The sequence below is a fragment of the Saccostrea echinata genome, unplaced genomic scaffold, assembly GCF_033153115.1.
Source record: "Saccostrea echinata isolate AGI-Se365-2 ecotype Australia unplaced genomic scaffold, CSIRO_AGI_Sech_v1 ptg000022l, whole genome shotgun sequence".
NCBI classification, from domain to species: Eukaryota; Metazoa; Mollusca; class Bivalvia; order Ostreida; family Ostreidae; genus Saccostrea; species Saccostrea echinata.
The window spans coordinates 8,936,546-8,963,572 of record NW_026889771.1 but is presented as its reverse complement, the minus strand read 5'-3'; the positions used below and the strand labels follow the sequence as shown (position 1 = coordinate 8,963,572).

At 33.1% G+C, this 27,027-nt stretch overlaps 3 protein-coding genes across 4 annotated transcripts; 2 read left to right on the top strand and 1 right to left on the bottom strand.

Moving 5' to 3' along the window:
* The first annotated feature begins 276 nt into the window (after positions 1 to 276).
* LOC133190362 (phospholipid-transporting ATPase ABCA3-like) lies at positions 277 to 15,501 on the top strand. Of its 2 annotated transcripts, none has more exons than XM_061325947.1 (19): positions 277 to 610; positions 1,106 to 1,405; positions 1,844 to 2,121; positions 2,702 to 2,936; positions 3,356 to 3,529; positions 3,751 to 3,932; positions 4,448 to 4,585; positions 6,781 to 6,910; positions 8,649 to 8,803; positions 8,911 to 9,066; positions 9,612 to 9,822; positions 10,546 to 10,795; positions 11,186 to 11,289; positions 11,661 to 12,677; positions 12,935 to 13,147; positions 13,410 to 13,978; positions 14,262 to 14,449; positions 14,585 to 14,755; positions 15,031 to 15,501. In XM_061325947.1, the coding sequence occupies exons 1-19, from the start codon at positions 310 to 312 to the stop codon at positions 15,491 to 15,493; spliced, it is 5,235 nt and encodes a 1,744-aa protein (XP_061181931.1). In that variant the 5' UTR covers positions 277 to 309; the 3' UTR covers positions 15,494 to 15,501. The 2 variants fall into 2 exon arrangements, with proteins under 2 accessions (XP_061181931.1, XP_061181930.1); XM_061325946.1 differs by having other exon boundaries at positions 11,655 to 12,677.
* A 1,495-nt stretch (positions 15,502 to 16,996) lies between these two features.
* Positions 16,997 to 23,812, bottom strand: LOC133190378 (cytosolic Fe-S cluster assembly factor NUBP2 homolog). The gene is made up of 8 exons (XM_061325982.1): positions 23,779 to 23,812; positions 23,034 to 23,158; positions 22,856 to 22,944; positions 22,501 to 22,610; positions 21,010 to 21,164; positions 20,327 to 20,437; positions 18,499 to 18,568; positions 16,997 to 18,238 (listed from the first exon to the last, which is right to left on the bottom strand). Exons 1-8 carry the CDS (start codon positions 23,795 to 23,797, stop codon positions 18,096 to 18,098), a joined length of 822 nt encoding a protein of 273 aa, XP_061181966.1. The 5' UTR covers positions 23,798 to 23,812; the 3' UTR covers positions 16,997 to 18,095.
* A 48-nt stretch (positions 23,813 to 23,860) lies between these two features.
* On the top strand, positions 23,861 to 24,973 carry LOC133190379 (matrix-remodeling-associated protein 7-like). The gene is made up of 2 exons (XM_061325983.1): positions 23,861 to 24,119; positions 24,237 to 24,973. The coding sequence occupies exons 1-2, from the start codon at positions 23,864 to 23,866 to the stop codon at positions 24,506 to 24,508; spliced, it is 528 nt and encodes a 175-aa protein (XP_061181967.1). The 5' UTR covers positions 23,861 to 23,863; the 3' UTR covers positions 24,509 to 24,973.
* The last annotated feature ends 2,054 nt before the right edge of the window (positions 24,974 to 27,027 follow it).

Sequence of the window (27,027 nt, the reverse complement as noted above, 5' to 3'; positions counted from 1 at the left end):
AAGTCAATTCAGAGACCTTTGATACATGGTTTTGTTTTTATTTTTATTAATTTACCAACATTATATAGCACATCAGTAAAAAAAAAAATGGAAGTTGATTTTAGATGGGTTTTTGAAAAAAAAGAGATTTATATTATAAATGTGTTATTTTAAAAATGCCAAGACTTTTAGTCATCTATATGGTGTGAGAGCCCTGGATGCTGACTTATATACTTCATGTGCATTCATTGAGATTATAACTATTTTATTTACTAGGGCATAAACTTATATACATGTAGGAGGGAACATTTACACTGAAGATTTTGAATCATGGGGCAAGGTAGTAAATTTCTCCTGCTATTATGGAAAAATTATCTTATTCAAAAAAGAAAGATCTTCACGACCATTCTGGAAATTGCTCTGCCCACATTTTTTGGATTGATCTTGGTTTTGATTCGACTGAGAGTGACTGGACAACAGGTGGCCAATGGGATGAACTGGACGACTTGCTCTGGTTTGTCTAGTATGCCCATCGGATACCCGTACCCCAGAAAACTAGCTTTTACACCGAACACACCTCTAACTCAATCTGTTATGAAGAAAATTAACAACTCCATGGCTTTTTTTCAAGGTATGCAAAATTATATATTTTTGAAAGTGCTTCATTGTGGATTTAGGATGATTTGAAGAAAATATATGATTAAAGCATGAATGTAAATGAAATTAAATTAAAAATGAAAGGAAATATGTTGTTCTATATATGAGATTACTGCATACTTAGTTTGTAAAATTTTACAGTTCAAAATTTACTAAATATACCAGTACAAGGGAATGCATGTAGATCATCAAATTTTAGAGACACCTTATTTTTGCGAGATAGTTATTTGGTATTTATAAGCTAGACAAAATGTTCATGAATTATGGTTATTGGTGCTGGTGCCTTATTGGGTGATTGGTGTACATATAATATATACAAATAAAAATATATGTGCGAATGAAATTTTTGCCAGCAGACTGTCTTGTGTAATATGCCAAAATAAAGTTATCACAAAAAATTAAATAAAAAGTGATTTACTGTTTGTGAATATTTTCATATGAATTTTCATTCTTTTACCATATTTACTAGAGATCCAACCATTTGAGTCTGAAGATGAAATGGTCAATTTCCTGATTTTTGCCAACAAAACGGTGAACAACACTGCTCAGTATTTAGGAGGAATTGTATTTGACAGTGAGTTCAAGGAGAACCAGTTTACAGAGCAGATATCGTACAAAATTCGACTAAGCTCTTTTCCCAGACACGGCAGGGGAACCAGCAACTTAAACCCAGCTAAGCAAGACAAGGAATGGTTTACTGAATTCATGTTTCCACTCTACCAGGTTATTGGGCCCAGAGACAATGGTTCCATATGTGGTTCAGTCCCAGGTAAAAATAATAAATTGCCTTTTCTTGAGATAAAATGAGGTGCTTTTTTGTTCACAAAATTTTTTTAAAAAATTCTGTTTTGTGACAGTGATTTTATAATTAGGACCATTTAATGAGATAGTAATTCCTAACTTTATGGATGTTATATAACTCTAGGATCAAATTCTTTTTGCTACAATCATACATTCTTGTATAAGCACGTATATAGCTCATACGTAAGGTTTGTAAAAGATTGTTACAGCTATATAGCTCTAACTTAGAGCTACAACCCTGAGCAATTTCTAGCCTGGCTGTTATGTAAGGAAAACAAGCATTAATCAATGCATTCAATAGACCTAGATATCTAGCCCAGGAGCTAGGTTAGCTACTGAGAGATTGAACACAGCCCTGTGGACAATAAATTTTGTTTTTGTATTTAGTTATAATTTTCTTAATTAGGTTACTACAAGGAAGGATTCCTAGCCCTACAAACCAACATAAACAAAGCAATATACGAGACGGTGATTGGAAATGATACTACAGGACAGCAGAGACTGTCAGAATTCACTGGTGATGACAACATAAAGCTCCGGCGACACCCCTACCCTCCCTACAATGATGACAAATTTGTCCTGGTAATCCAGCAGCAGTTTCCATTAATCCTCATACTCAGTTTTGTCCTTGTGGCCCTGAATGTTGTCAAAGATGTGGTTCATGAAAAGGAAAGAAAACTCAAGGTAAAAATGTAATTATATCATCTATTCTTTCAGCTAGATATCTAATGAGGATAAAAAGCCCACCTTTATAGAACTAAAATGAATGTACCTCGATTACTGTTGATCACCAAATTTTTATGACACCTTATTTTCATGTAATAAGATTTTGATATATAGATATGACTGAGACAAAATTTTCATGAATTTTGGTTATTGTTGTATATGAATTTTACTAATAAAAATATATGCAAGAATGTAATATTTGTAAGCAGTCTGTCTTGCATATTTACTTGAAAATAAATTTTCTTGCAAATAAAATGAAATTTACAGTATACAAGCCAGAATGTACAGTAAAATCCATTATAAGGAAATTAATAGGATTTTTTTTTCACATGTACTTCTGTATAAGGAATGTGGTGCAAAGTCTTCATAAGTTCCCTTATAATTGAGATTTCTTTATAAGTGATTTATTTATAATTGAGTTTTACTGTTCTGTTATAGCTTTGGTCAACAAGATTTAGTCTTTTGCTATGTTGTTTTTGTGTGCAGTGTTCATGTATCTGTATTCTGACAAAGACATAAAAATCTTTATTTATTTCAGGAATCCATGAAAATGATGGGCCTGAACAGCTGGCTACACTGGGCTGCCTGGTTTGCTAAGTATTTCATATTCCTGTTGATTACATCAGCCATTATGACCATTTTCTTAACAATGAACACTGCAGAGGGGCGTGTCATAGGAAAAACTAATCCAATCATTGTCTTCCTGTTCCTGATTTGTTTCTCCATGGCAACCATTGCTTTCTGTTTTCTTGTCAGCTCTTTCTTTTCCAAAGGTTTGTATTACAATTATAAAAGGAGTGACAATGGGCACACAAAATTATTGTAAACATACTTAATTTACCAGTAAATGTATATATAAGCACCTTTTGCACTGTTTTTAGTCCATAAATTCATGAACATGCTAATATGTGATTAAACTAAATGCACATCGAAGCTTGGCTCAAAATACAATAATTTATCATTATACTAATTGGTTGATGAGGAAGATTGTGTTCAATTTTTAGTGCACGTACATGTATATGTACAGTAACACATGGAGACCTTTCGTTCATTAATGACAGACCAAACTGGCAAACGTTGTATTATTTTTTCCCCTGTATATGCATTTTGATTAGCCATGAATAATTATAATATTGATTTGGCTTTTCACCAAAAAATAAGGAAAGTCTGATTTCTGTATTTTTTTAAATAGCAAATTCAGGAGCAGCAGCTGGGGGGATCATATTTTTCCTGAGTTACATCCCTTACTTATTCATACAGCAGAGGTATGCCACACTGTCCTGGGGCGCTAAGATGGCCTCCTCCCTGGTGTCGAACATTGCCATGTCATATGGGGGCCAGGTCATAGGAATGTTTGAAGGCACAGGTAAAGTACAAGCCTAAAATATCAAAGATTAATACTAGGAAAGATTTTTGCCTTAGCTAGACTCACAATTTTAGTAAACTGTGGATTTTTAGTGTTTAATGATGGTTCAACTCAGCATCTCTATAAATATTTAAAAAAGAACAAGCTCTCAAGAATTTAAAATATTTACAGATCTCTCATTTGATGTACAGGTGTGCCATTACTTTTGTTCTCCACTGTAGGTGCTGGTATCCAGTGGTCCACTCTGGACCAGGGAGTTTCAGTGGATGATAGCTTTGCCATGCTACACATTATGATCATGCTTTTGGTAGACACTGTATTGTATATGATGCTAACTCTTTATATAGAAGGGGTGTTTCCTGGGGAATATGGTGCACCACTCAAGTGGTACTTCCCATTTACAGTAAGTTTAAACTAGATTTGTTTCTTCAAAGTGTTTTTTTTTTAAATTTACCTTAATATGTAATGTTTAAAGAAGATTATATACATGCTAGGTAGTTGCTACCCAGATTTATATGCTTTGAGAAAATTATGAGTCAATGGGATATGCACTTCTTCATGTTTGGCATTTGTTAAGCATTTCTAAACTCTCTGTTGTCTGAAAATAGTAGTAATTAAAGAATAAAAAAATACAAATGCACATGTATATATGATTGAAATAAAAAAAAAACATAACATACACGTCCTTTTCTGAGTTCCAGTCATCTTAATATCAATAATTGTCTGAGAAAACACTTGCATACATACAGTTGAACTTCAATATCTGGAACACGGATATCTCAAATACCATGGATATGTCAAAGTGATTTTGAAGTGATTACCTTGGATATCTAGAATCCTTGGATATCTATAAGTAATTTCTTGGTCCTGTGAAATTCGAGATAATGAGGTTTGACCGTACATACTTTTTGTTGATAGAAGTCCTATTGGTGTGGAACAACAGCCTCTGATGATGTTCCAGATGACAAGAGAATTAGTATTGGTCAGAATCCAGATTTCTTTGAGGCTGATCCAGTTGGAATCCGAGCTGGAATCCAGATCCGAAATCTCAGGAAGGTAAGGAGTATTGTCTGTAGCCTCAATTTTATTGCAGATTTATTTTCATACTAAATAAGAAATGAGACAGTATAGTTAAAAGAACTTGTTACATTTTCAACAGTGAAATATTGTAATATATTTACTGAATAAAATGATATTCTGACACAGTGTGAAAGGATATCAAAATGGTATTCTCACAGTGTGAGAATATCAGAAGTCTGGCAAAACTTGCAATTCTCCTTCCCTTCACGAGAGTGTTTTTTAAAAGAAATCCCCAGCCTGTTATAAGATAGAGTTAATGAGCCATCCGACAGAGACTAATAGTTATACTGCTGAAGTTTTTCCACATATATCATCAAAAGTCCATGTTTACAATGTTTTTCAATCTCTCAAACGCTTTGCTATGACGTCTAAACCACTCAACTATGTTGTCACAGCCTATGGCACTGTGTTACGAAAGGACAGAAGCAAAAGGAAAATCTAAGAAAATGTAATAAACAGAAAATTCCATGTTTTGTAAATAAATATAGAATTTATTTCACTCGTGAGATGGGATTTTTTTATGCCCGCAGATCGAAAGATCTCAGGGGTATATTGTTTTTGTCCTGTCTGTCTGTTTGTCTGTTTATCTGTTTGTCTGTCTGTCTGTTGTCAACTTTAACCTTGCCCATAACTTTTGATTGGTTGGAGCTATGACTTTCATATTTCACATGTGTATTCCTTGTGACAAGACCTTTCTTTGGGTACCATCATATTTGACCTTTTGACCTTGACCTTGGAGTTTGACCCACTTTCACAAAATTTTATGAGACTTTAACCTTGGCCATAACTTCTGAACACTTGGTGCTTGGGGTTTCAAACTTCACATGTGTATTTTTTGTGGCAAGGCCTTCCTTTGGATACCAACAACTTTGACCTTTTGACCTTGGAGTTTGACCTTCTTTTGAAAAACTATAACCTTGGCCATAACTTTTGAACAGTTAGTGCTTGGGGTTGTAAACTTCACCTGTGTATTCCTTATGACAAGACCTTCCTCTGGATATCAATCTCTTTGACTCTTTGACCTTGACCTAGGGGTTTGACCTACTTTTGAAAAACTTTAACCTTGGCCATAACTTTTGAACGGTTGGAGCTAGGGCTTTCATACTTCACATATGTAATCCTTGTGACAAGACCTTCCTTTGGACACCAACCACTTTGACCTTTTGACCTTGACCTAGGAGTTTGACCTACTTTTGAAAAACTTTAACCTTGGCCATAACTTTTGACTGGTTGATGCTAGGGCTTTCATACTTCACATATGTAACTCTTGTGACATCACCTTCCTTTGGATACCAACCACTTTGACCCTTTGACCTTGACATTGGATTTTGACCTACTTTTGAAAAACTTTAATGTTGGCCATAACTTTAGAATGGTTAGTGCTAGGGCTTTCATACTTCACATATGTAATCCTTGTGACAAGACCTTCCTTTGGATACCAACAACTTTGACCTTGACCTTGACATTTTACTTACTTTTATAAAACTTTAACCTTCACCATAACTTTTGAACAGTTGCAGCTAGGGCTTTCAAATTTCACAGGTATGTTCCTCGAGACAAGACCTTTCTTTGGGCACCAACATTTTTCATCTTTTGGCCTGGATTTTGACTTGCTTTTGAGAAACTTTACTTTAACCTTTGCCATTAGCTGCCATATGGGGGCATCAGTGTTTCACAAACACATCTTGTTTATATTTTCACTTGTGCTTCGCACTCGTGAAAATATAAAAAAATCCTGTCAACTCGTGAAATAATTAAATTCCATATTAATTAATCTACAAAACATGGAATATCCTCTTTATATATAATACATTATCAATTGAGTGAACAGAAACCTCCCAGTCTAAAATGAAGCAGAAAGCAGATTTTGTGTAAAATTACCAAAAAAAAAAAAAAAAAAAAAAAAAAGATAAAAAAAACCAGAAGTCGAATTCATATCCAGTACTTCTTATTTGAAAAAAAAAGGTTTGTGTTCATGTTAAGCCAACCAATTTAAGCAAAGCCTACCAATTTTTATGTCCATATCTCCATTCATATTTTCAAAATAGGTCATCTTTTTCTCATGACATGTATTTTCTTGTTCATAAAAATGAATGTAGTCTACATTGCTCTAGCCTTGCCGTCATTCAAGGGATACCTAAGATTTCTAAGTGGGTTTATCCAAATTTCAGGTATTCGGCAAAAAAGAGAACTGCAAGGTTGCTGTTGCTGGAATGTCTTTGGATTTATATGAAGGGCAGATAACTGCACTTCTTGGTCACAATGGAGCAGGAAAGACTACCACTATGTCAATGTTAACAGGTTTTCATACCATTTCTGCCCTTTAAACTATCTATAAATGAACCATAAGTAAATTTTCAACTAAAAAAAAAAAATTATTAGAATGAATTTAAATATATACTTCATGTCTTCATTTAATGTGGAATGGGCTTTTGCCAAATGTTTCAGATTCAATGTGATGAGTTGACGACATCAGGTTTAATCTTTATTTCTGATATAAATAATAATTTAGTAATTTGCTGTCTATGCAGAACATTTGTTAAGCAATGTTTTTTTTTGGCTTCTTATCTGCTTAATGCTGACTAGTGTTACGTACATCTAGACCCCAAAAAGGACATGGTAATCCAAAAATCAAAAGGGCACTTGATGTCGCGACAAGTTTTCATGGGGGCACTCTTTAACGTGGGTTTGAAATTATAAACTTTTACTTTATGTACTTTAATTATTATTATACTAAAATCTTTACACCAGTAATTAAAAGGTAATGAAATTTATAAATCTGTTTTCAGTTATTCATTTTTAATGAAGAAAAACAACATAATACAATTCACACACTGACATGACAATTAAAAAATATATATTTACATTTAATTTTTTCAACAAGGAATTAGATGTTAGGTTATTTTAAAAACCATTATAGGTGTGAATCTAGCTGTTGCATGCACCAAGAATTATCAGTTGGAGGCATCCCAGGATTTTTTCCTGTTTGGAATAGTGTTATTGGTGTATGATATGCAAAACACAATTTTTTTTTCCAGGGGGGGGGGGGGGGTACTTAGAAAATAATTGTTATGGGCAGTTTCTTTATTTGGAAAATAATCTATCAATATTATCAAGTGAAAATTTTGATCTAAACAAAAAAATAAAACTTTAATGAAGTAAATCTTGTTAAATACTTTTCATTGACCCTCAGGGTGTCAACTCTAAAGAACAAAACATCATTCAAAGAAATGCTCTTCATACTTTGTTGATTCCAAGCCCATTTCTCATATAATATTCAGTTTTGGTGCAATACAAGTTGAGTTTATTCAGATTAAATGACCAGAATGCACAGTTTCACACTTTTCTTCATCAACTATTCCCCCCCCCCCCTACTTTCGGTTAAAAAAAAAACGATTCTGTCTTAATTTAATTGGGCTAATTCTTGCATATTCAATGCAATCAAATGTTTTTCTCATGTTATCTCCTATACCCTTACAGCCTGAGGCATGTTACCTGGCCAGGTGGCTGTGTGGGTTCAAGCGAGAAGTAATTTCCTGGCGTGAATTCAAAAAAAAAAAATCGTAAAAAAAAAAAAAAATGACAAGTAGAAAAAGGGCATGGCGCTGGAAAAAAGGGCATGGCACTGAGGAAAAAGGGCATGGTGCCGCGCCATGCTAGTTTGCTTTAGATTTAAGACTAGGCTGACTGTTCTTCCACAATAATAAAAATGGAAGGTCTCTAACTGACAGACAGGCTTACCCTACCGGGATATCGGTATATTGCAACATAAAAAAATGATGTTCCATTGACCTATTGACTTTTAGTTCAAAATTTATGAAAATTTATAGAAAATGTAAACTATACACAAAAATATATTCATATATTAACAATATTGAATTATATTCATTAAAATCAACATCAAAATGCATTCTAGCACATGGTAAAAATAAATACACTGTATGCAAAAAATAATTTTGTTAAATAGGAACAGTTATGTGGATATGAAATCTGTAAATCTGGTGGTATTTCATATTTAGTATATATTGACTTGTTTAAGGATTTCTGCCTCCTACAAATGGTACAGCTATTGTGAATGGTTATGATATCCGAGAGGACATAACCAGTGTGAGGAGCAGTCTAGGAATCTGTCCTCAACATGATGTCCTCTTTGACACAATGACGGTAGAGGAACATCTGATCTTCTTTGCAAAGGTATCAGACTTGCACTAACCTTTGAATCCTTTTGCACACCATCGATACAAAACAATATTAGCTAATGAAAACATATGCATAATTTATTATTGAATTTTATTGTTTAGTTAAAGGGCTGTCCATCCAACATGGTTGAACAGGAAGTAGAGGACATGTTGTCAGCCATTAATCTAACAAACAAGAGGAATGCTCAGAGTAAAACTTTGTCTGGGGGCATGAAGCGTAAACTTTCTGTAGGGATTGCACTGATAGCTGGATCTAAGGTTTGTTTTGTATTTTAAAAAAATGACCTCATTGATTTTCTGTCAATTCTAAACAATGTTGTTTATAAACTTTTTAATTGTGTTCTCTAGGCTTGTTAGGCAAATATTAACATGCATTCATTCTCTTTGGAGTTTTGGTTCAAGTCATCGAGACCTTAGTCAGCAGAATCACTATAGAATTTTAAAAAGGAGCATGGACTTACGACCTTACTGAAAAAAAAAATGTTATTCTGGTCAAATTGATAGGAAGGTCTTGTAGATAGTAGATAAAAATTTTAAAATTACGAAACCTCTCTTAATTTAGAGCCAGTATAAGTGGCCATCGACCATTTTTGTCAAAGTTGATGTAATGTGACTCGTGTAAGCAATGTGGCTCATGAATCTCTTGATTAATGTGATATTGCATAATTGTACTGTATTAGGAATATCAAACTATCAACCATAACTAAGTAGTTGCTAACTTGTAAATTAGAAAATGTTTTACAAATTTAAAAGTCAAATTGTAAGAAGGAATTTTAAAACTGTTTATCCATTTTTCACTACAGATCGTAATTTTGGATGAGCCGTCCTCTGGACTGGATCCAGATGCCAGACGTCAGATTTGGACTGTCCTCCAGAAGAACAGAGCGGGGCGCACAATGTTGCTGACAACACACTTTATGGACGAAGCAGATCTACTTGGGGACAGAATTGCTATCATGGCAGATGGAATTCTGAAATGTTGTGGAAGCTCACTGTTTCTTAAGAATAAATATGGTAATTGACATGAAATCATAGACACTGATAAATTCCTTAAGTAAATTAGATACAAATCTGAACAAACATGTTCATTATACCCCCGTTCCAAAGGAGAGAACGGTATACTGTTTTACCCTTGTGTGTGTGGGTCTGACTGTGTGTGTCCGTCTGTCTTTCTGTCAGTCTGTCTGTATGTCAGTAATAAATTTTTCATCACAGTAAATTTTAGCACACACTTTGTTGAGGCATGCCATATGGTGTGATTAATTTTTGTATGAATCCGATGTCAACTTCCTGTTTATCCATGCGTCTGTCCGTACCATAGATAACAAAGTTTTGTCGCAGTTTTCTCAGCAGCTATTCATTGCAGATGCTTGAAATTTTAGCATACTTTTTGTTGAGGCATGCAATATGGTGGGATTCATTTTTGTATGAATCTGATGTCAACTTCTTCTTCATCCCTGTGTCTGTCTGTAACTGAACTTGTGTACATTCACATCAGAGTGTATATTCTCATCAAAGCGGGGGTATTACTAGTGAGCATTGGCTCACAGATTTCTTGTTTGTTTTGAGCTGCAAAAGCTACAGTAAAACAATGTAGTGGAGAGTCCAAGTATATATATTTTAAGACAAAACATGTTTGTAGAAATTCATTTGCATAATCTATTTTTTTTTTTTTAGTTTTGAATTTTTATTGAAATCAAAATCAGTTTTAAATTTTATTTTTGACTTTTTCTGCAGGTGCTGGTTACCACATGATCATTGTGAAGGAGCCCCACTGTAACGTAGAGCAGGTGTCATCTGTAGTTAAGAAATATGTACACAATGCAGAACAAACCAGTAACATTGGAGCAGAGCTCTCCTTCAGACTGCCCCACGAGAGTACAGGAAATTTCCAGGCCCTGTTTGATGACCTTGAGACAAATAAACAGGAGTTTGGTATATCCAGTTATGGAGCCTCAGTCACTACAATGGAGGAAGTCTTTATCAGGTATTAAAGATTTTTTTTTAAATTTTAGTGGATGAAGAATTTTTCATTTAACTCAGTTTAATTTTAAAGCACCATGATCAAATTTGAAATAAAGTTAGTAACTGGTTCCCTTTCATTGACTTGAGGAGTGCTTTAAAAATACACAAATTTACGAATATTAACATGTATTAACTGAAAGATTCCTTTTTGTTACTCTTAATAAACAGCTTTTTAATTCCAGAGATTCATGAACTTTGCAGATTTTCAGAAAGTGAATTTTAGTACATGTACATGGTGCCTCTAGAAGTCAAACATTTTTTTGTTTGCCTGTCTGACTTACGGCCATTTTTTCAAAATAATAAAAAAGTAGATATAGTGGAATTCTATATGTGTGGTTTTTTTCATACACAGAGTTGGAGAAGGATCTCACAATACCCTGGACAGTAAAACCCCCCACCATGTACATGAAAACATTAGTCTGGATCTAACAGTCAATGGAGGAGCCCCTGAACTAAGTATAGTGATAAACATCAGGATTTAATGCTGTATTATTTTTGTATAAATAATGTACATACTGTAAATTGTGAGATTAACATTATTAGCAGTATCTCTTTAAATAAAACATGATCAAGAACTTATTTGTATTTCAAAGATGAAGTCAGATATTCAAAGATACGGTCAATCTTGTTTTATGTAGGGAATTTTTTATTTTCGCATAATTTGATGAGGCTCTCTCAACATGAATATAAAGCTTACAAAAATAATGTATGAATAAAAGCATGGTATTGTGAAAATCAAGTCAATGATGTAGTGTGATTTAATAACTGAATTGTTTAGTTATACCAAAAAAAATTATAAAAAATAATTTTTTCTTTCAAAGTTACAGATATCTCAGCTGATTTTGAACACAATAAGGACATGAAGCTTCAGATCCAGCAGTTCTATGGAATGTTTGTAAAGAGAGCCCTGCACACGCTCAGAAACAAGCTTGTATCAGCCACCCAGATTCTTATCCCGCTGTTCTACACAATCATGGCTCTTATTGTCGTCAAAACGTTCCCAGGACCTCATGACTCTAAGGCCCTCACATTAGCTGTGGAGAAATATGGAGAAAATACAATTGTTTACAGTGACAATGGATTTGGAAACCAGTCCAGGATTGGCCAGTTCTATGCCAATCAATTTCAAAGCAGTAAAGATCATGTGACTTACGTCAACAGCGAAGAAGGAAATGTAAACAATTCAGATATAAATAATTATTTGTTCCAGAAAGGAATGGACAGCCTTGGACTATATAATCTGGAGTATGCTGTGGGAGCAGATTTTACCAAAAAGCAGAGTTCATTGTCGGCCATTGCCTACTTTAACAACCAGGGTTATCATGCTCCAGCTATTTCCCTAGCAACCCTAGCTAATGCACTGCTACAGTATGTAACCAACAACTCCCAGTTTACCTTGACCACTGTAAATCACCCTCTGCCCAGGACAGAGGAACAAAAAATCCGAGAAGAAACTGAGGGGAGTACAACAGGGTTCACCATTGCCTTTAATTTTGTTTTCGGAATGGCATTTCTGTCCAGCAGTTTTGTTTTGTTCCTCATCAAGGAGAGAGCAACCAAGGCCAAACACATTCAGTTTGTCAGTGGAGTTCAGCCTTTTACATTCTGGGCCTCCACCTTCTGCTGGGATATGATCAATTACATGATTCCATGCTGCATACTGCTGTTTGTACTCTGGGCTTTTGGAATTAAAGCATACTACATTGATGCTCATGCTGCACACATACTGCTGCTGCTGTTCTTGCATGGCTGGGCCATGCTGCCTTTTATGTACCTTTTGTCTTTCATTTTTACTGTGCCATCTAGTGGTTTTGTCTGGCTGACCATGTTCAATATTTTGGCTGGTAAGTTCACACATGCATCTTGAATAAGGTATCCTGGAAGATTGAAATAATTTCATGTAATTTCATTGACAAGTTGTAGAAAGGAGAATAAAAAATGATAGATTCATATTTTCTCATATGTACATGTATTAATAATTTACTTGAATCTAAATGTGGATAATTACATATGTCAGAATAATTTACTATCATTAATTAACTTTAGGATATTGTAGGATGTAATATTGCATTTAACTGTGAGTAAATCTGATCTTTTACAGGTGATGCCACAGTGCTAGCTGTAGGGATCTTGGGAATCCCCCAGCTGGGGCTAAAGGATTTATCTAACATCCTGGAGTGGATATTTTTAGTTTTCCTCCCAAACTTCTGTCTGGGACAAGGATTAATGGATTACTACTCTAACTGGGAATTCCTGGATAGCTGTAAAGAATTCAAACTGCTCTGCCCTTACCTTGCTAATCCTTGTTGTGGACGTAAGTTTAGAAAGGGACAACAATTTAATGAAGTAAAATTTTTCACATCTACATGCAAGGAAACTGTGGTTTCCTCATTTTCATTGAACATTTCTTTTACATTAACCCAATTTAAATTTTCCTATGAGAGGGTTTGAATAAAAACTCCAGTAATGAGTATGAAATAGGGGTTAATAAACATTTTGTCAGTCACTGTTGTCATTTTTTTTTCAATTTTCAATTCTCTTAGATGTATATAAATGACTTTGTGTATTTTTTCCAGCAATAAATGGACAGTGTGGAGAACTAGGTTGTGTGTACTATAATGAGGAGTACCTGGGATGGGAGAAGAACGGAATCGGCCGAATGTTAGTTTTCTTGTCGATACAGGGAGTGATGTACTTCACAGTTCTGCTCTTTGTCGAATCAAATCTGTTCAAGACAATTATTTACTCCCTCAAGTCAAGCAAGGCTGAGGAAAGCTTGGACATTTCATATTCTGAGACGACCCCTTTACTGGAAGGAGAACGAAGGTTTTTAGCGCATCAACCAAGACATGTTCGAAGTTCAGTGATTCAGGAAGATTCGGATGTGGCAGCTGAGAGAGAGAGGCTGGCTAAGTCACATTTATTGACAGATTCTTTGATCCTGAAAGAGGTCACTAAATCCTATGGAAGACATATAGCTGTCAATCATATCAGTGTAGGAATACCACAGGGGGAGTGCTTCGGTCTTTTAGGAGTGAATGGAGCTGGGAAAACTACTACATTTAAGACTTTGACTGGTGATGAAATCATGTCTTCAGGGGAAGCCTATCTTAATGGTCACAGTGTCAAGTCTGAACTTGCAATGGTAGGCTTAATCACAGAACTTTAAAAGACATAAATAAAACCATATCTTGTGAAATAGATTTAAATTTGAGTTAATTATGGCTTTCTTTCTTTTTGATATATTCTCATTGTTATCATTTGAATGCCTATCAGTGTCAAAAAGAAAATAATATGTTAAGTTTAAAGAAAAAAAAACAGTATTGCTCAATTTTGAAACATGGGGTGGGGGAATATGTGTCAGTAGAAGGTATCTTTCATTTTGAACTAGCAAAAAATACTGTCAAATACAACTTCTCTTCTTACAGGTACGACAAAACCTAGGTTACTGCCCACAGTATGATGCCCTAATTGACCAAATGACAGGAAGAGAGACATTATTTATGTTTGCCAGACTTAGGGGGGTCAGGGAGGAGAAGATACCAGGCATTGTGGAGGGACTCATGTCTGCCCTGCTGTTCCAAGAACATGCTGATAAAATGGTCAAAGCTTACAGGTGCAAATCTTTAATTTATATAACATATCTATATGTAATATATATAGCACACATTGTTTTCCAGTAATTCAATTGTCATCTGATTAAAGGAAAAGTCCAACAGTTGCATCATTGTGCTTATTTTTATACCTTTAGTGGAGGAAACAAGAGGAAGTTAAGTACTGCATTGGCCTTAGTGGGAAATCCCCAGGTGATATTTTTAGATGAACCTACAACTGGCATGGACCCTGTTGCTAGGCGATACCTGTGGAATGCATTGATAAAAGTCAGGGATTCTGGCAGAACATTGGTTCTTACATCCCACAGGTAAGAGAAAACATACTAATATGAAGATTAAAACCATATCAAATTTAAATTTCTGGTAATTAAATTAAAAAATCCGAAGGCATATCATATACAAAATTAAATCATTTTATCATTTAGAAGCAAGACTGAAAATGTTACATATGTGCAGTGTCTTATTTTTAGTCTTGTCCATTAATAAAGTAAAAGAAGTTACTAATATTGAAGATTGCTATCTGCTTTATATTTCTTCTACAAATGTTTCAAATGTCTCCATTCTGTGATAATTCTGATTTCAGTATGGAGGAATGTGAGGCTTTGTGCACTAGGTTAGCCATCATGGTAAATGGAGAATTCCGATGTTTGGGAAGCACCCAGTATCTGAAGAACAAATTTGGGGAGGGATACACCTTACTGGCTCGCATTGCATTCACAGAATCAGGGGATGCCCCAAATCTTCAGCCATTCATGAACTTTGTAGAGTGTAAATTTCCAGGAAGTGAACTTAAAGACATGCATCAAGGCATGGTGAATTACCATATAACGAGAAATTCAGGCCTCACTCTGGGGGCAATTTTTGGAATTTTAGAGATTGCCAAATCAGAATTCCATATAGAAGATTATTCAGTTAGCCAGACCACCTTAGAACAAGTTTTTATTAACTTTGCCCGCTCCCAGGTTCCTCCAAGGGAGGTCACTAATGGTTGCTGTAATGGCTTATGTGCCTGTTTCTGCTGCAATACTCATACACATGACGAGTAATTTAGGAACATTTTTTAATGAAAAGATACATATTATTTTTACACAATCTACAATAAGGCATATCATTTTATTCACATTCCATTTTAATTCTTTTTTTTAATGTTATTCTCTTTTTTTCTCAGTTTTAGCAGGGTTTGAATGTTTTGCTGAAGACAATTTCTTATAAATGTATTTCATCATTCTTATGCAATATACATGTATATGATGAGATTTATCTAACTCCGTAACAGTTAATGATAAATTCACATTGAATGGAGAAAGTATTACCTGTAAATTTATGTGAAAGAAATTATATTTTAGAATAGATGAAGTAAAGTTTATAAAAAGAGTTTTATGCATATTTAATATTTTAAAGATTTTTATCACTGTTTAAATAAGATATAAATTATATTTTAATACATGAACATAAAAAGACACTCCCAAAACATGGGTTTATGTACTCAGGAAGACATACATAATGCAGGGTTCTACATCTATGCAGTAAGTTTATAGTTTGACAATGTGTTGGAAATTTTGTGTATTGATAAATTTTGCTGCAAATACAATTTTTAAAATTTTCAATTTCATTTTCAAAGTTACATAAACTTTAAATAATAACAGCATGCATTAATGGATTTATTTGTTTGTGAACAAAAAAAAATTGCTATGTACATGTACTACATATTTCCAATAGGTTGATTTTTTTCCCATATGATTCTTGAAATTGTCTTCTACTAATACATGAACTTAAACTTTTTATGAACTAGAACCTGGAGTTATGACAAAGGACAATCAATGATACTGTGATTTAGGCTGTGATATGATCAAGAAATAAAGTTGATGGAACTTAATGTACATTCTTCAGCTTTTTGTTTTATTTGTGTGTTTTCCACATATTTTCAATATTGGATAAAGGAAATTTTTGGAAATTTAGCTAATACATGTTTAATTGAATATCAATCAACATCCAAAGATTTGCATTAACTGAGCCACAACTTTTCAATTTACAAGATGAGGTAATGTCTCTACCCTCTTATTTGTGGATGGAAGGTAGGTATTAATTCATTCCTCTCATACATAATTCTTTTAGGTGTGGCTACATGCCCAGGTACATTTAAGAATTAACCAGTGTTCAGAGTCAATTTAAGTCAACTGCACTTGACATTAAATCAAATAATGCTACTGACTAGACTTTTCATATGCTACTGAGCATGACTGTCTATAAAAAATTTCATCTCTACACATCAATCTTTACACTGCAAAATCAAACAATATACTAGAATTAAAACAAGCATTGAAATTTTAACATCTTCATGTTGATCTTGTCATTTTATTGGGTACTTAAACTCCAGTTGAAGAGTCCAACAATTTTACGGTGACTAGAAAGAGAACTGTGTCACAAACAATTTCCTCTGAACGCTGACCCTGTCGTTTAAAATCCACTAAAATCCATCTCTTTGGTCACATCCCAAGGTAAAATTATAAACACAGATAGTAGGCTATACATCAAATCTAACCAAGGAAAACTGTAACATAACCTTTTATTCCAAATGTAGACAAGGATCCAAGAAATGCATGAGTGACTTTTCTATCATAAGCACAGGCAAACTAAAAAGTGTGAAGTTCCCATTCAACAATCCTGCCTTATTTCTGGCTTTTACCAATACACCCATTTAAACACAGGACACATTCTGGGCTATTTTTCTATTCGATCAAAATAAGGAAAACTGCTGAATATGTACAGTTTATTCTGAATAATTGAAAATCATTCAAAGAATTGCAAAGGAAAAATGTATATCTACATACATGTACTTCTCTTTAATAATAGAATTTGTTTTATACCAAAATTGGGCAAAACGAAAACTTATCAAAGTAAGGCTTTATACAATAATACATGTACATGTAATATCAGAATGAAGTGCCAAAATAATTGTACTTTTTGTTTTTATTTGTTTCAATTCTATTTTTAGGCAGCTAAAATGTTTATAATACATGTAATGTTAACAAAACTAAATTAACAAAACTAATTTGCTCAGTACAATACATGGAATGTACATTATAGCTAACAAAATGTACTTTCAGGGACTGGATAATAAGTACAGTATGGCACTAAAAAATTGATTAAAATACATATTTATTTATATACTGAAAGCTGTTACAAACATATCAATACAAGTATATTGTCAAAAAAAAAAAAAGTTAAACAAGAGCTAGCACTACTGAGATGGGGAATGACATGGATTTATTCAAACTTAAAATACAAAATATGACCTGTACTAAAACTATGCAAAATATTTCTCTGATAAGCAAAGCATTTATCCAATACATTGTATTTCAAAAACTGAATGCTTATTAAATATAAATAATTTTCAAAATGTTTTGGCAGTTCCTTTTCAATTGCAAATCACTAATGAACAAAAAAATTTCATGTAAATGAAGTTATTATTTCAATGAGCTCTTACACTGCTGTGTGTCAACAATGTCAGATGTTAAGACGAGGATGAATAATATAGCTGTATATATATAATAATATCACCAAGTCATTCAGCAGTAATCACTGAATGATTTATTCATGGAGCACTTTTTTCTGTTGGCTGGGTCCTGCAATTTTTCAGTTCCTAGTTCAAGGGAGGTCTCTGTCAATTTGAATTAATCGATCCACCACTTTTTGGATAGCATATAATGTTGGAGATCCCTCATAGTGTTCGATGAAACTTTTACCTTCGTCAGAACATTTTGAGAGCTCAGGGTCCAAAGGGATACAACCTATATTGATATTTAGAATTTAAAGTTCAAGAAGTATTGTACATATAAAACTGTATACATAAAAATATACAGCAAGGACAAAAAATATCAACAGTTCAATTCTAAAGACATTTTTTATGCATGCTTAATGATACTATTATATGTCACATTAGTATGAATGCAAAGACACTGAGACTTGACTTCAATTTGAAAATACAAAATTTTGATTTTCTTTAAAATCTCAAATTAAAGTTTTCAGCAAAACCAGTAACATGTCTTACCCAAAAATGGCACATGGTATTCTTTCGCTAGTGCTTGTCCTCCCCCTTTTGAAAACACATTTGTACATTCCTGGAAAAGAAAACAATCATAACAATACTCATTTCCTAACCAACTTACATACCATATATACTTGCCTATAAGTTGGTTGTATCTTTTCAGCTTATTTTGGAGGATTTTTGTATTTACTCGCTTATACATGTAAGTCAGTGCAGTTTTTTGCCAGAATCTGTAACCAATTTCAGATTAATATTCTATTGTATTTACCTGAGTTTCAAAGTATATTTTGGGGCAAGACATCCATATTTGATCCTTTATCAAGAGTTTAAACAAATAATAGGATCATTTAAATCTGTAAGCATTGATGTTATATGCATGAGGTAATCTTACTTCTTTCTTTCCTGATTTATATTAAGTTCCAACCTTAATAAACAATTATCATTAGAGTAGTTACAATATTACTATATATCCAAAAAATATCCAATTTTCTAGAATTCACTTGTAAGTTGGACATAGAGTTTTGAATCCAAAAACAACTCCCAAATACAGTCAAACTTGTCATAGCGGTCACCTTTATCCAGCGGTCACCTGTCCTATGCGGTCATTTTATTTCCTCCCAGTGAATTTTCCTATATAATGTAACTCTATTGAGCGGTCACCTGCGTAACGCGGTCAGCAGTCATCAAATTTCATGTAAAATCGCCGATTTACCTCGTATATAGTGGCCATTTTGTCCGATCACGTGACCAGATCTCAAGTCAGGTGACTGCCAATTTTTGTCACTAATGTAATTAATTGGTCTTGTGTAGCGAGATCATGGGAAAAAAAATTGGCCTTATTAAAACCATTTAAAATATTGGATAATTTATTTTTTTTTAACAAAACTAAACAAGGGTGCTTGTGACCGAAAAGGTTATCAGGAAACGGACTTAGGAGAATCTTAATCTTACTGAATTGGAATCTGGTTTAAAAAATACTGAGTGATACACAAGGCATCCTTATTCATCTATTAATGAATACAATAATTAGGTGTTTCCTAATTATTAGTTCATGTTTGGTATGCCCAACTCCGATAGGTGTAATTGCGTAAACGCATGACAGGCCGTTTTTTACACATAGGAAACGTATTATTTGTAGAAACCCTAATTAACTGTTTTGTATACTGAATGTGTGTCCTGATTATCTCGTGATTTTCAACTGGGTAAGACGACCGTTAGGATTAGTCACACTTCATTGCTCACAACACCTGTGAATTTGATATCATTTGTATTATGCACTGCTTTGATAAACTGAGAATATAATGACTTGTCTGTTTATTATGCTACTATTATGTATCATTAAACATACAACTATAAGGACTAACTAAACTTGTTTTTTAGAGGCAGTTTAGATAGAAAATACATTATATTTTATTCATGACACAACATGATAATGTAATCTTATAATAAAAGAAAGTTTTGTAGTTGTTTGGAGGGAGGATGATGCAATGTCCTATTAGACTCAATATATTTTTTGTTGGAGTCATCAAATTTATTTTGAACTTAATCTTGAGACTATTTAAATTTAGAAAAAAAAATCTAACTGAGACAATTGATGTCCAAAACACATCTCTCTTTAATATTCTATGATGTAGTATTTTAAGACACAGAACTTACATAAATTAGAAAAGAATTTTTCTTAAAAAAGATTAACCTCTTTTCAAAGGTCACCTCTCTATAAAGGTCACTTTTAATGGTTCCCGCAGGTAACTGCTTAATACAGGTTTGACTGTATCTGACTTATAGGTGAGTATATACGGTTTACTTCCATTATTTAGCAAACTCAACTTACAGTACAGTTTGGACAGACAAATCCACTCATGTTCTCGATTATTCCTATGACAGGTATGTGGGTTTTCCTGCAGAAAGTTATCTCCCTTTTCACATCTCCCACAGAAACTGCCTACAAAGCGAACAAAATTAAGCATCATATGATCAAAGACACCATTCTCCTTAATCCAGATTTAAACAAATTTATTAATGTAGGAAACTTACTGTTACGATGACCAGAATTTTTTTACCTGTTACATGTAGGTGATTTAATACAATTCTACCTGTGGTAGTAACTGGTGATTTCTAGCTGCATTGTGGTGACCAGTAATTTTTTGCTTACTGGGTGGTGACTATAATGCTTAATAGCTAATGCTGTACCTGTATGGTAGTAACCAGTGATTTCTACCATATTGTGGCGACCAGTAATTTGTTACCTACTGGGTGGTAATTACAATGCTAAATAGCTAATGCTGTACCAGTGTACCTGTGGGGTGGTGACTAGAATGCTAAATAGCTAATGCTGTATCTGTGGGGTGGTGACTAGAATGCTGAATAGCTAATGCTGTATCTGTGGGGTGGTGACTAGAATGCTAAATAGCTACATTTGTAATGCTGTACCTGTGGGGTGGTGACTAGAATGCTAAATAGCTAATGCTTTACCTGTGGGGTGGTGACTAGAATGCTAAATAGCTAACGCTGTACCTGTGGGGTGGTGACCAGTATTGCTCCGTCAGGATTGTATGTTTTCAGGTTCTCAATAGCACTGATGTGTTCATCTGTTGTTCCTGGAGGTGTGTCAATGATTAAGTAATCTATATCTCTCCAAACAACATCCCTTAGAAACTGTTTAATCATTGCTGTAATTAAAAAATAAAATTTCTTGAAAATTTTTAGCTTTTTAAAATTATTACTACATGTACATATATACAAGGGTTGTTTGGAAAGTTCGTTGATTATGCCAGTCTTCGTTATACTATCTTCAAGAAATTTAAAATGAGCACATTATCATATGTAAAAATATTTAATTTGTTTAAGTGTGAAGTTTCATTCCATGTGATTTAATAGAATTCATGATATTTAATTTTAAAATCATCACGTATTGTAACCATGGAGCAAACTCAACAACACAGTAACGTCAAAAACATACCGACATGTGGTTCTCAAAAATACTCTCCCTATACATTTCACACAGCATTGCCCAATACCAGTGCACTCATTAAAAACGTTTCTCTATCACTTGAAATCTATTTTGCAAACAATTGTTTCAGTAGCATCATTTTGTTTGTCAATATTATATTTTTTTTCACTGCATAAGTGTGCATTCACAAGATCAGTATCTGTGAAGTGCCAAACTCTTAGCATGACGTTACTAACTTTTTAATGGTCTTGATAAGATTTTTACAGATAATCCATTTTCTCACACACCATTGTCTAAGAAGAGTATTCTATCATTCAAATACCGCTTGTACCATGTACACACACATGAATGGCTCGCTTTTGACATATTTCCTACTTCCTCCGGCATTTTCAGAGTTTTTTCTGAAGTTCTCCAGAGTACAATACAAATTTGTATGGTTAACTGCTGCTCCGTGACGTTCTATGATGTCATCTTTTTTGCCTTTTTCAATGAGGAATACCTATCTTCTGAAACTGATTTCTTTTCAACGTAAATCCTTATTTGGAATCAGAAACGATGAAACAATTCTTAATTTGAACGTGTAGAATTTTTTGTTTTTGTGTCATTTTACAAAAGATATGACATCAGACATTATTTAGTGTCTTGATTGTAAATTACAAAATTTTGACCTGCTCCGTGATCCGATTTTTGCATTTTTAAAGTTTAAATAAGTTTAAAATAAAACATGATATTTTAAATTTTTTTAATACTCATCATATGAATTTACTGTTGAAGTATTTCTTCCAAATTTGGATATAATATGACATTAAGTAAAATAGTTATGACGGTAGTCCACGATTTTTCCGAACAACCCTCGTATCTATCATAACTTATCTGTTTTCATAAGCTTATTTAATACAAATTTAAATCATTTTGAAATTTTTGGTTTATACAGCATGGTGTTCTGTCAACTGCATGAAAATACATATAACATTTGATTATGAAAGAAATATAATACATGTATTTTTTTATACTCACTGAAAACTAATTTATAGATTCTTTTTAAAATGACATACCTGTTTTCTTTGGTCCTCTCCAAATGATAGCATCTTGAGCATTTTCAACCAAAAAGCCTATTGACATCAATGCAAGTTTTTGTTCCTTGTCAACAAAAACTGGAAGCCACCTGATCATAATCAATACACCACATGTATTCTTATCTTTATTTGTTATGGACCTTCACTCAATAAAGATCTGAATTTACAAGAATGATGCAAGCCCAATCATTTAAACAAATCTTGTTACTGAAATTTACTTCTGTCTTAATCATTATGTCTCTAGTTTTTATAGAGACTGCATTATATGTTCCAAACTGCAACAGAGAACGTTTTAACTTTTACAAAAAATAAATTTTTCATCCTGTTTTCTTACCCCTCTGTACACTGATGCACATCTTGTTGATGGACATTAAACATACGAGGGATACTGGGACCACACAAGTCAACATCAAGTAAACCAACCTATAACAAAAAAAAAAAAAAAAAACATGTTTATTGTAAAGCTTATTATGCATTATTGTCACATGTCATAACAACAGTTCAGTTCTCACCTTCTTTCCAGCATGCCTGAGACCTAAAGCTATTTGTGTGGCAACTGTACTTTTCCCAACTCCACCCTTCCCAGACAAAACCAGTATGACATGTCGAACTGCAGACAAGTGGTCAACAGCACTCTCTAGAATTCATTAATAAAACTTAAGATTCTTACTGGAGAATCATATTAATTATATCTATGAAATATAACAAAGATGAATAAAATCCCAAATAACTGAGTCCTTAACAATGCACTTGAAATGATAAAAATAATATTAAAAATATATATAGTAAAAATATATATCAGTGCAATAATATGCCCTTTTAGAGCATGGTTCTGAAAGTATCCTTTAGTTACATGAAATAAAGGTGTTTTTCCTTTAAATCATCTAAATTTAATGAAAGAAATGTATTTAAAAAACAAAACAAAACAAACAAACAAAGTCTAAAACTGAGAAATTAGACCATTCGAAAAACAAACAAAATACTCAGCGTAAACCCATTTACATGGTTTAAGAAAACAATACATTTAGAAGGGAAATATTAAATTTGGAGAAAAAGTTTGGTACTTTTCCAGTACTCTGAAGCAGATATAAGTCTAAGACATGTTACAAGTCGTTAAAATACATTAAGTCTGAAGAAATATGAAAAATATCTTTGAGCACTTGAACTTAAATTGCGTGATATATATTATATATATTAAACATACTATATAACAGCACACTTTAGAGAAATATAATTGAAGAAGTAATGGCAACTCACCAGTCATGGGCGCAGACATTTTTGTCTTTGTCAAGTAGACGCTTGCGTCAATGTGACGTAAGCGCTTTCATTTTTCAGCAACCAAATGGATGCTTTCTCCACAATGGAGCAGCTTGTGTCGAAGTCATCTCCTTATTTTTATCCCTTGTCAGTAGGATTTACTGCTTTAGTCCTAATTCTTTCAGTTATTTTTACATACAAAAGGTTTCTGCAAAACAATCAACGCCCACAGTCCGTGAATGAGAAGAAAATGGACGAGAAAGCTACACATTCACAACAGAAAACGCACACTGACCAGTCTCAAGTAGCCGAAGATGATGTTGCTCCTGGGGAAGTTGGAGGTAATTTTTCTTTGTATATATGTGTGATTAATTATCCAATAATTGAACAAGTAAACTTCTCTCTTATTTCCCAGACGCAGTCGGAAATTAGCAGCAATTATCACTTAATTTTTACAGATGGAGATGCCCCTCTGATTTCTTCAAACCTTCAACCAGAGATGGACCCCCTCACCTACTGTGAACACATACAGAGTGAAGTGAAAAAGGCCAAACAGAGAGTGACTGCAAAGAAATTCAACAAAGATCTCACCGAGGAGCAGATTGAGGAGGAAAGAGAAGTTCAGAGGAGACAACTCCAGTCGATATTCGAGTTGATGCAGACAGAGAGTGACAGATTTGGCATTAGCAGTCTCGAAGATGTCCAAAGTCAGATGAAGCTTTATGCATAATTACTGTCTCTTGATAATTTTCATAAGTTTATTCCCATATTTTTTTCATTCTTGTATTTCTGGTTCCTCAGATATGTTTGCATTTCAGAATACTACCATAAATGAAAATTTATGCTGATTAAGAAAATTATTTTCTTCTATGGCTTGTAAATTTTTATAATTAGACGCAATAATGCTTCTGGCAAAATGTTTATAAACGACTCATTACTGAAATGAAGAGAGAGTTTTGAAAATGAAAATGCATTTCCATCACATAAAACATTCCATCATTTGTTCCTTTTTTTTTATTGAAACTGAAATTGACATTCAGAACTTTATTGTAAAAACTAATTATTAAGTTATTGTTGTATTTCATTAGTGTTGTTACTTTGTTTATGATATTGTCATTATTCTTACTTTGAAATAACATTAAAAATAACAATAAAAAACAGCTTTTTCGAAGGCCTACATTTTGGTTATAAGGAAATAATTATGGTTCAATCAAACTTTTTTATGTTTGAATATTACTTATGAAAAGATTGATGATCATTGTTTTAATAAATCTATTTTTAGATGCACTATTGATCACATCTTCTAAAGAAAATTAGTTTTCTCCAGGAATTAAAAAAAAATTATTATATCCTTTTAATTAGCTTTCAGTCAGCAATAAGTGATTTAAAGCCATAAAAGGTTTGAAGAAACATTTTGTTAAAACTCATTACAATGGAGTTTTTGTGTTTTAATTTGATATTTTTTGTAATTAATTTACACAGTAATAATGTAAAGACTAATAATGCATACAAGAGAATCATGCAGTAAGACTATATTATACACTGTAGCCAGTTGTACTTGGAAATATTTTTATCCTCATCTCCACACAAGTTTGATTTTTAGTGAAAAAAAAACTACACACAAAGGTTTTTTTTTTAAAGGTAAGCTGCAAGATAATGAATGTTTACTAAACTGATTTTGTATTATTTCCGTCCTAGTTTTTATAGCTCAATGTTGATGTTCTGTGTAATTATGTTGACTGTGTTATTTGAATAAAAGTTTATATTGTTTTTTACTTGCCTCTTTAATGATTATTTTTCACTAAAATACAAACATTTTTTTCAATCTTTTCTTATTCATGATAATTTTCAACAATAAGTCAAACAAATAATAGGAAGTGTTTTTCAGTTTCAGAAGGGTCTTGAAGATGAATTAATTATGTGTCATTAGGTTGCTAGATAATGCAATGTTATTGACTTGAAATGTGTTAAGTAAGTGAGAACACTTGTTTACAAGCAATTATGCAAGATAATATTATACAGTATATTGCTTTCACATGTTTAATATGAGTTAACATTATTGTTTCAAATCTGGATTGCAAAAATCAATAGTGGAAGGGTTTAATGAATTGGACCTTGCACTGAGAGTGTGATTGCTTTCATATAAATGTCTGCAGTGTTCCAACTTACTTTAATGTCATTTTCATTCAAACACCAAATATGCTGTAAAGAACTTGAGTCCCTCCCCCCCCCCCCCAAGACATTTGAGCTTGTGTTTAATTCTTTAGTGCTGCTTATTAAGACAAGTATCAATTTACACAATGACTTGCTCTGTTTTGGGTATAGGATAATTACACAATAATCAATGATTTTTAATATCATCAGTTTGTCAATCAGTCATGTTAGTTTTCATCAATATTGATCTCCAGGGACATGCGAGTGATCTGATTTATTTATATTGATCAAGTCTATTTGAATATATTGTTCTTCACCATTCTGTTTTTAATAAATCCGATGGGAGGTGCATTTAGAAATTTAAGATCTAGTTCCTACTATTACCAGTGGATCAGGGGAAACCTATTACTGCCTTACTGACTTTGAAGGAAGCATTTGAAGATAAGAGTTTTAACAATTTGAAACCTTTTTTTTTGTTTACCATCAATTACGAAAGTCACTACTGGCAAAGATACACAGACATTTAAAGTTTTTTTTATGTAAATCTGAAATCCATATTATGCTGCATGCAAAAATTAACAAATTAACAAACAAATTAAAAAATAAGAGTTATGAACAAACAAATTATTTCAACAAATCATTCAAAATATACTCCTAACAAATTCTAGAGTAACATCTCTAAAATAGAATGATTTTAGGCATTTATGCCTGCTGTTCAATCCAATTCATTTATAATGAAAAAAATATATTTTGAACTAAACTTTCATCAATGTTTGAAATAATTGTAATCTGAAAGACTCCTTTGGTTAATATATAAAATTAATTGTTAAAATTGTGCTTTTTGGGTTTTTATGGTTGCAATAATCTCACGAACATCAAGATATAACCATGGGACAGTAACTTTTTTTAAAGTCTAAAGGCAGGGGACAAATATTTTTTTTTCAATATGAAAGCCATGGGACACGTAATTTTTTTAAATGAGAATTTGTTTTGTACCGGTCCCATCATTGTGACAAATTTTGCCTGGTCCCTAATACAGAACTGAAACGAGGTGAAATAAATAGAGTTTCTGTACCAGGAAAAAATACCCCCCCC

Bases quoted from the DNA above. Each gene is read 5' to 3' on its own strand.
- LOC133190362 (XM_061325946.1), top strand. From the start codon at position 310: ATGGGGCAAGGTAGTAAATTTCTCCTGCTATTATGGAAAAATTATCTT. The intron at 1,406-1,843 runs GTAAAAATAATA...TTTCTTAATTAG, and splicing joins CATATGTGGTTCAGTCCCAG to GTTACTACAAGGAAGGATTC. The intron at 13,148-13,409 runs GTAAGTTTAGAA...TATTTTTTCCAG, and splicing joins TGCTAATCCTTGTTGTGGAC to CAATAAATGGACAGTGTGGA.
- LOC133190378 (XM_061325982.1), bottom strand. The intron at 21,165-22,500 runs GTATGTCATTTT...TTTTAATTACAG, and splicing joins GAGAGGACCAAAGAAAACAG to CAATGATTAAACAGTTTCTA. The intron at 18,239-18,498 runs GTAAGACATGTT...ATATCAATATAG, and splicing joins ATACCATGTGCCATTTTTGG to GTTGTATCCCTTTGGACCCT.
- LOC133190379 (XM_061325983.1), top strand. From the start codon at position 23,864: ATGGATGCTTTCTCCACAATGGAGCAGCTTGTGTCGAAGTCATCTCCT. The intron at 24,120-24,236 runs GTAATTTTTCTT...TAATTTTTACAG, and splicing joins TGCTCCTGGGGAAGTTGGAG to ATGGAGATGCCCCTCTGATT.